We start from the raw sequence: 9,367 nt of genomic DNA on the forward strand, positions 1-9,367 counted from the left end.
ATTATACTATTAATAATGATCCAAAGTTTGTTAATTAATTGTGGAAACCACTGAACTATAATTGAGTAGTAAATAGTATCTGCAGAGCTGGGTGATGTGGAGTGATATGTTTATGTTCTGTTATTTTTTAGGGCTGAAACTAACGTTTACTTTCATTATTGATTGATTTTGGTTTATTAGTCCTTGTCAGAAATAGCTCCCAGTCCAAACTGACATCTTCAACAGCTTGTTTTGTCTGAACAGCTGTTCTGAACCAAAAGACATTTATTTTATTATGAGGCCACAAAAAGCAGGAAACCTTAATATCGGAGGAGCTGGAACTAGTAAATCTTTTTAGTTAACATTTGTCAGAATTGTTGCAGATGAATCTTTTGTCCATCAAATTGATCAAATGACTAATTCTGTCAACTCTGAATTCATTCATTTGACACAATTACTGAAGTTTTGTTCACATTTAAAGTTTTGTTTCAAGTAATGTGCCACATTGAGACACATTGCTGCTATATTATATTAGATATCGGAAAAACACTGCACACTGTTAGTAACTTTTCCTGTACATTAGCTCATGTTCTCCTCCTCCTTGTCCCTTCAGGTGCCTGCAAACACAGATAGTGTGATGTGTTTCGGGCCCCTTGTTCCTGATGGTTACGCCATTTGTTACAACCCCCAGGAGGACCATGTCCACTTTTCCATCACCGCCTTCAACTGCTGTGAGGAGACTCATGCAGAAACGTTAGCTCACACTCTGAAGGACACCTTGTGTCAGCTCCAGGAGCTACTGCAGCCTACTGTGTAGAGCTGCTGCTACAGTATGAACCCACTGTTCAGCACCAGGGGGAAAAAAAAAAAAACACTTCATTCTTATTAATCAAACTTTTTGTCTCGATGAGGCTTGTTTTTGACATGAACATTTTCTCATACATGCTACTTGTAACACTTCAGCGGAGCAGTTAATTCTGAGAGAGCCTCACAGTATTTCTAATGTACCTTTTATGAGGCAATCAATCTTTGCTTTTCTAGCAAGAGCTGAGCAAGCAGGTAGCATTATAGCTGCCTCAGTGGATGCACTTGGAGGCGTCTAAGCTGAGTGAAAGCAAAAGTTAAAGCCAGCTTAACACTCCAGCATTATTCACAACAAACTAAGGCATATATGTTGAAAATGGCCGCACTCCTTTTACATGTCATTAGTTGCCAAGTGGCCTTCTAGTATCTTCTACAAAGATTAAATACGTCTCATGTGTCTCAGTATCAGAAGTAATTCACAAGTGTTTATGGAGATTTGCGTTTGGAAAGGACCAAAAGGCAGAAAGTGGTGCAAAAAAATTAAAGGTGCTTTTTTCTTTCTGAGGTCAAACAACCTGGCTTCCAGCATATATTTACTTTATTTTGAACTAAATGTGGTCAACCTGCAAGACCAGTTAATAAAGCCTGTTTTCACATGAGTCCTTGTTTAAGTGCTTTATTAGTGTATTGGACAATAATCAGCAAAGGAGGAGTTCTCACCTCAGAGTTGTTTGTTTTGCATCGACTAGAGACAAAAAAAGCAAGGAGCCATGCAGCAGATCGTCTGACCCCATCAGAGCCCTGATGCCATCAACATGGAGTCAGTTTCAGATTACGTGAACAGACCGTGGATGGCCACTCCCAGAATCTGATTGGTCTGTGGCACCTTTTTCAAGATCCTAGAATAACCTATCTGCCAAGTGGTTTGGGAACTGTGCACCTGTGAACCTAGAAGAACTGGTGCTGTTTTAAAACCAAAGTATTAATTTTGTTGTTTTTCTGTTTCCTACACTTTGTATGAAGTTAACAGATACACTTAAAAAACTATTCATATTATTTTTTAAACGCATCCTTGCTTCTTTTTTAGTGCCTACAACTTTTGCAAAGTGTTGCCGTTGATATTTTACTTAAAGTAAGTGTAAAATTCTGCAGACTAAAATGAAGTGGAGAAGACATGGAGCTTTTGGGGCCCCTGGGGTCTTGCCTGCTTTGCCCTGTTTGTAATCCAGCTGTGACATCTTAAAGGCAACAGCTGCTGCTTTAGAACAACACTTAACACAGATGTTGTAGACGCTGTATATAAACGGTCACCTCACGGCTTCACTCTGATTGGAGCAGCAAGGTGACGTCAGCAGCCACCGTATCGCCGGTAATTTAAAACCGGAAGAAGAAGAAGCTACCAAAATAAAGCACAGCGGTTCTAAACAGATATACTTTACGTGTTGTTAAGCAGTAAACACATGTATATTGCAGCGTGTCTACAGCAGGATCCCTCACCTACGACCGGACTGCAGCACAGCTGTCCCAAAGCTGGAACAATAAGCCGAAGATGCCAGCACAACAGCAGCCAAACAGATTTTAATGCTTTTATTTCGTTTTACTTGATATCGCTTTATGTAGCAAGACTTGGTGTTATTTAGTAGTTTTAAATAACAGTTCTAAGTTAATATAAAGGGCTTCCGTTTGGCATGTCAATAACAAGGACGAGGAGCAGCGGGACGGCCGGGCTGTGGTACGCGCTGCTCGGTGCGTGTCTCTGGGCTGCAGCGGTTGGGTACAAGCCGGTGATCATAGTGCACGGTTTGTTCGACGGCTCAGGGAATTTTGTCAACTTGAAGCGGTTCATTAATGAGGTGAGTGGTAAATAATAACAGTTTAATATGTGTTCCTTTAGGGTACAGAAACACAGGGGGCTGGCCTTAATAGTTTACATTAAAGTTCAGGCCTTACTGCTCATCTGAACACAAAACGTGGACCTGCAACATGTACTGTGCCACATTAGTCAGCTTCTACCACGATGCTAGAGTCAGTAGATTGGCTTGTGACTGAACAAGCTTTCTGTGTTATCCCTGCAGGAAAATCCAGCACAATAGTAATAGTGGAAAGTACTATACTATTTCATAGTACTACTTTCTTTTTCACTGCAACCAATCTGAAGTTTTAGCTTATGTGTAGAGGAGCGTATTCAATAAAGTTGTCAGAACATAGTAATAATTTCAGCTGCATATAAAGACAAAGAAATGTGCCCTTTCTTACGTGTGGTTTGTAGTTTGCCAAAACCCCTTTGAAATGCACACACAGTTTAAAGATTGTGTTGGAAGTAACCTGACTGATTTGCAGATGTGATGTGAGACATTTTCATGTTTTTGAACTTTGTGAAGTTGAACCAGGATTACGTTCCTCTTTTATTAGAAAGCCACAGACTGATATGACACTACATATTTTCTTGGGGGTAAAAAAAATAACCAAAAGCAGAAGCTCAGGCTCACTCTCGGTTTCAGTTAGTCCTGGCTTCTTGACAAATCAGCCCATTCATATTTAAAGCTCATCCTGATAAAATGAAGTGAAAGAACTCTTTTCTCTCCTGCAGGCTCATCCTGGAACAAATGTGACAGTCATCGACTTGTTTGACAGGAGTGCCAGCCTGGAGCCTTTGTGGAAACAAGTGGAGGGATTCAAGGCAGCTATTTACCCGATAATGCAAAATGCAGCAGACGGCGTCCACTTCATCTGCTACTCTCAAGGTCTGTGAATCAGCCTGTTCAAGTGAAAAATGCTTCTTTAGTTACTGTGTCATTTCTGCAAAAACTGAGACTGACACAGTTTTCTGTAAATTGTAAATTATTTACTCCTTTGTTGTTTTATTTGCTTTTTTAATGACACTTGGGATTTCTGCTTCAGTCCTCCCAGCAACAGATTGTAATACAAGCCACTAAATGTTCCAGTTAGTAAAAAAAACAGGGGAATAAACATGCATTATAAGAGCTTCTTTGCTCAGTGTGCATGTAAATTAATCACAGGCCATTTTTGTCAACTTGTTACCACAGAACAGCCACTTTAGAGTTCATATTCATGTTTTTAAAAATCACTTTTGCATGTTTTTATAAAGGTCATACTACACTTAAAAACAAATTACAGTGCATGTTAGGAACACGTATAAAAAGTAAAGTATGCAGTTATACAGTATGTCTAAGCAGAGCTGAAACAACCAGTCAAATGATATTTTTAGTCACTTTCTAACGTCTCACAGCAACACGCACATACACACACAAACAAACAGAGTCATTGAAAGATTATCTGCCTGCCTTAGTCCTGTGTGACTCATCTCTGACCAGGAAGTGTTATGATTTTTAATAAAGAGGTATGGAACTCCTCATGAGCACTTCCATGGGTATATAAAAACAGGTATTCTGTGTCACTATAGGTGGGCTGGTTTGCAGAGGAATCCTCTCCACTCTGTCTGACCACAACGTCCACTCCTTCATCTCTCTGTCCTCGCCTCAGGCCGGGCAATATGGAGGTAGGTTATTAGTGACAAGCTGGTGAACACATCAGAGCATTTAGCAAAACTGAACTAAAAGGGAGTGAATATTGCACTTAGAGTCATCAGGTGGACACATAAATGACTCCAAATGAAAGATAGTGTTGCTCTGTAACTGCTGAATGTGTAAATAAGCATCTGTTTGCTAATACATTTGGTCTAGAAATCAATAATTGCAGGTCCAACATGTTACAAACTGGTTCCTTCTCTTCATGTCTTGATTGTGTTACTAACTCTGGTGTTTGTCTTTTGTCTCAGATACAGACTACTTAAAGTACCTCTTCCCTCAGTTTGTGAAGTCCAACCTGTATCACATCTGCTACACCGGCTTAGGTCAGAGGATATCCATCTGCAACTACTGGAATGGTGAGACTCCAGGAGTAACTTTCTTATAGGCTGGCACACAAGGTGTGATGTCATAAAATGGAATTATAGTCCTTATGTTGTGAAATATGAAAACGAGACATTCAGTGTCCTGTTTTCCTTAAGATCGTGCCAGGCTACTGAGAAGCTTCTTAGGTACTGTTTGTTTGTCCTTACGCATCATCTTGCCCTCTCCAGACCCCCACCACAGAGACCTGTATGTGAACAGCAGTGATTATCTGGCGCTGCTCAACAACGAGAGACCCAATCCAAATTCAACAGGTCAGCAAATTCCTTGAGGGTAAAACTCAACATAAGTGTAGTGTGTGTACTGTGTCTATCAGCGGGTGTGTGTTTTTCTTTATGACGCAATAGTGACCCAGCAAAGGGATTTCTCGCTAAATGAGACTACAGAGGCTGTCTGGGATATTAACCGTCATCACACCAAACACGGAGACTAATCTATTCATTAATCTGTCTTTGCGGCCTCATTGTTTTTAAACTTGCGCACTTGCAAACTCTTCTAACTAACTGACATTCTAGCTAAATCAGGTCATGCTAAGAGGAAAGGAGAAGAGGTAAGTGCACTAAATAAATTTACAAGTTGGAAGCTGCAGCAGTGACATTAAAGTCAGGGGACCTGGTGTAGTTGTTTTTTATAGCCTAACAAAAGCTTTTTACTTCTGGTGATTGTATTTGGGCTTCAGTAATCATAAAAGTGCTGTTTACTTGTGGAGATTATCTTGCTGAACATAACATACAAGTGTCATAAACCTTTGTTTGACTTTATTGATCCCACAATGGGGAAATTCCTGTGTTCCAGTAGCAACAGAGAGCAGCAACAAAACACCATAACAACAAACACCACACACATATCAAATAACTTGTGTTGCTTCTGTCCTATGTCACTTGCTTTGTTTTCGCCTCTCTTTCTCAGAGTGGAAGAAAAACTTCCTCAAGATGAAAAAGTTAGTGTTGATCGGAGGACCAGATGATGGAGTCATCACTCCCTGGCAGTCAAGGTGAGATGTATCCTTGTGGTCATCAACTATGACTTCAAGTAATAAAATTTGTCTTTAAGACGAATCTGTTTTACTCTGCTCTTTGGCACATTGCATGTGTGGCTTTGTTGTGCTAAAATGCTCTTCTTAGTTCACACATTAGCACAAGTGCTTTTTCTGACTATGGATGACACTTATGTGATACTCACACATTATATCACCTCTTTCTCTTTCATATTTTACAGTCAGTTTGGATTTTATGATGACAACGAGACCGTTGTTGAGATGCAGCACCAAGATGTGAGTGCAGGTCATACAACAAATGCACACTGTTTTCAAGTTTATTCCAGTGCTCTCCTGCCCAAATATCTCTATATTATTTGGATTATTTTCATTTGACAAATAAAATATGCCACAATATGTTCCCTTCTTACAGAACAGCTCAAGCTTTATTTAAAATAACTATCCAACTGGAAAAATCAGCAAAAGTGAATGAATGTTTACTAAGAAGTGCAGCCCTTGACTTGGATCTTTGATTTTACCTAAATCACACAAAATCAGCCTTTGTTCCAGCAAGAGCATAAGACCAACCTGTTTCTGGCAAAGTGCACACCGATATTTACACTGTCCAACACTTTGATACTTAGAAAAACAAGGTAAGGCAAGTACACAAAGGCATAACAAAGTGCTTCATACAGTGCATACAAATAGATAAAAGGTTAAAATGCATACATAAATAAAACATTAGAATGCAAATTAGGCTAAAACGTTAAATGCAGATGAAAAGCAACAATTACATGGCAGTAGCAACATGCAAGTGTAGATACCGTCCTCTTAGACTTACACTTTCTAAGGATATCATTCTAGTGCCAGTCTCTATTGCGAGTAAGAGAAGAATAGGACATAGACCTACAGTAGCTAAGCGCTAACTCAAGATCCATTTTCTTCCAATTCCAGTTGTACTTAAGAGATGTTTTTGGTCTGAAGACACTGGCGGCTCGTGGAGATCTGATCCTCTGCTCTGTTCCTGGCGTCGCACACGTCTGGTGGCATTCAAATGAGACTGTGTTCCACACGTGCATGGAGAAGTGGCTGGTGTAGAGCAAAACTCCTTTACAGGCGCACACACACACACAAGGACACCCAGCTTGCAGTTTTATAAACATTTCCATGATATCTGAAACTCTGCCTCTACAGCCCCGTTAAGGTATTTGCACAAATGTGTGGCTGAGTTCTTATGGATGTAATCTCATCTTTTGGATGACAATTCACAAAAATCAGTTGGTAATCAAACATTTGTCTTCTACTTTTTGTTGATTAGGTATTTGTTTTTAAAGATTTTTTATTTTTATTTTTTATTCCTATTAACTATTAGGTTAGGTTTTAAATGAGTAGCTTGACATTTTAAGAAATATACTTATTCACTTTCTTTCAGACAGTTTAAAGAAAGAGCTACCCCTCTTGTGTCTGTACACTAAATATCAAGGTACTACCAGCAGCCTGTTAGCTTAGCATATAGCTAAAACTCTGGAAACGGGGTAAAACAGCTGGCCTCTCTGTCAAAAGGTAACAAAATCCTCCCACATACATAAGGTAATATCCATATGTGTGTCTGTGCGCATATACCTCAAAACAACACAATAGTGCCTGAGTAAAGTTCTCTGATCTACATGTACCATCTCACTGCCCTACTAGTTTTATGATGCAGTAATATATATAATGTATTTATAAGGATAAAAAAATTATCCATCCATTTTCAGCAAAGGGGAATAATGTTTTCATATTTTTTTTAGTGTGCACATCTGATCTTAATCATTTCTATCATCATGCAGTACTTTAAAACCTTAATAGCTTGGCCTTAGGTTTTTCTCCCATCCCTCCTCTGTTTTTCACATCCGATACCGAAGTGCTGATACCGCCTTTTCTGGTGGCCAAAAATAATATAATAACGCAGACAGTGGAGACTGGTGCAGAGAGCAGCAGTGATGTATTAGTTGACCTCCCATTGTATTTAAATACCTCAGGCATTTGAGCAACCTTCATGTTTATCTATCTCTTTTGGAAAAAAAGGGATTAATTTCATTTAAGTGTTTGTGTTTTTTTTTCTGGCTGTTGTGCTCATTGATGCTGTATATTGAAAGAAGGGGAAAATGGAAAGTTTGCATTGCACAATGTATAGCCAGATAAAGAGAAGGGAAATGATAAAGGTGGGATGATTTTAACGGTTTTAAAGTTGTTAAATTAGTCGTATAATTTAAGTATTGTTGCATTCTTTGATTCATGTATGCTTGGGCAAATTAATTGACCTAATTGCATAAAATATGGATTTAAGGGATGTCCTTCCATTATAATATTCTTGCAGATAATAATTATGGATATGGACACTTTCTTCTAAAATTCAAAAAGAAATTACTATTTTGACATAGTTCCAGAGTTTGTAGAGCATTTGGTCTGTAAATAAAAGACAGTTTTCAACATCTGATTGTCCCAGTCCTTTGATTTTACATAGTTATGTCCTACATATTTTTATTGATGCATTTTTAAAGTACTTATTAATTAACCCTTAGTCCATCTTAATAAATAGAAGCTATTGTTATTAAATATTTTAAATTTCAGTTATCAATATCAGCCATTATGGGTAGCTCACAGCAAAGGTTTGTATCAATATGGAAGTACCTAAACACTTGGTGTTGGTTTACAGGTGAGAACAGTCCAGATTTAAAGCCTTTTATGGAAAACCAGTGTTCAATAATAAATAAAAACAATATTGAAAGTAATAATCATATGACCATCATAGGGGGAAGCACGGTTAGCACTGTTGCCTCACAGCGAGAAGGTTCCGGGTTTGAGCCCAGGGCCTTTCTGTGCGGAGTTTGCATGTTCTTGCGTGGGCTCTCCCCTGGTGCTCCGGCTGCCTCCCACAGTCCAAAGACATGCAGCATGGGTTGATTGGTGTCTCTAAATTGCCCGTTGGAGTGATTGTGTGTGTGTGTGTGTGTGTGTGTCTGTCTGTCTGTCTGTTGCCTTGTTTGTCCAAACAGGACACCCACTAACATCTCAGTCCCTGTATCAGTTGCTCGTGTCTATATAAACAAGAGGTTCTGCTCTGACAAGTTAGGACCATTATTTAGACCAGTGTTCAAGCTGTTCATATCAGCTACAAAGGTGGAAGATGAAGATGAAGACTGTACAAATCCAATGATACAAAACAGACAACAGGCCCATTTTTTTAGATCAGTGCTCAAGTTGGTCAAACAGTGAGAGCCAAAACAAAAACACTCTGTCCTTGTGAAAAGTCCAGATGGAATTGTTTTATTTAGGACAGGTTTAGGTCTCAGGTAATAAACTCAACTGAGTGGCTTTTTTTGGCATATGATTATTTTGTGTTACATAGTCAGTTTGATTATTGTTTTTACAAAATAGTTTGACCTACTTTTTCTAAGTACCTTTAGTTTCCCAAACTAGATTTCTCCCTGTGGTAGCTTTGCTGTAGTTTGTCTTCCTCCACTGTGGAGTAACTGATAGTTGTGCTTTCAAAGTACTGTAGCTTCCCCAACACTGCAGTTTGGGTTTAGGGAACACATTATATATCATCAAGGGCTCTCACAAGTATTGTACAAATGTATTGACCTATTTGTCACATTGCATGCAAACATGACACTTTCCTCACTGCTGTGTT

The 9,367-nt window shown here is 39.0% G+C and overlaps 2 protein-coding genes across 2 annotated transcripts in view; both read left to right on the forward strand.

The window, feature by feature from the left end:
• The window catches only part of LOC109958710 (carnitine O-acetyltransferase-like), a 27,105-nt gene extending 25,663 nt beyond the window's left edge, over positions 1–1,442 (forward strand). Inside the window, exon 11 of the mRNA XM_020597581.1 lies at positions 706–1,442. Within this exon, the coding sequence (XP_020453237.1) occupies positions 706–796 (91 nt within the window). The 3' untranslated portion in view covers positions 797–1,442. The remainder of the gene's footprint in view (positions 1–705) is intronic.
• A 699-nt stretch (positions 1,443–2,141) lies between these two features.
• On the forward strand, positions 2,142–8,154 carry ppt2b (palmitoyl-protein thioesterase 2b). The gene is made up of 8 exons (XM_020597582.1): positions 2,142–2,636; positions 3,374–3,527; positions 4,208–4,303; positions 4,583–4,690; positions 4,886–4,969; positions 5,625–5,709; positions 5,934–5,988; positions 6,646–8,154. The coding sequence occupies exons 1-8, from the start codon at positions 2,472–2,474 to the stop codon at positions 6,787–6,789; spliced, it is 891 nt and encodes a 296-aa protein (XP_020453238.1). The 5' UTR covers positions 2,142–2,471; the 3' UTR covers positions 6,790–8,154.
• The last annotated feature ends 1,213 nt before the right edge of the window (positions 8,155–9,367 follow it).

Source organism: Monopterus albus, unplaced genomic scaffold (assembly GCF_001952655.1).
Source record: "Monopterus albus unplaced genomic scaffold, M_albus_1.0 scaffold34.1, whole genome shotgun sequence".
Taxonomy (NCBI): domain Eukaryota; kingdom Metazoa; phylum Chordata; class Actinopteri; order Synbranchiformes; family Synbranchidae; genus Monopterus; species Monopterus albus.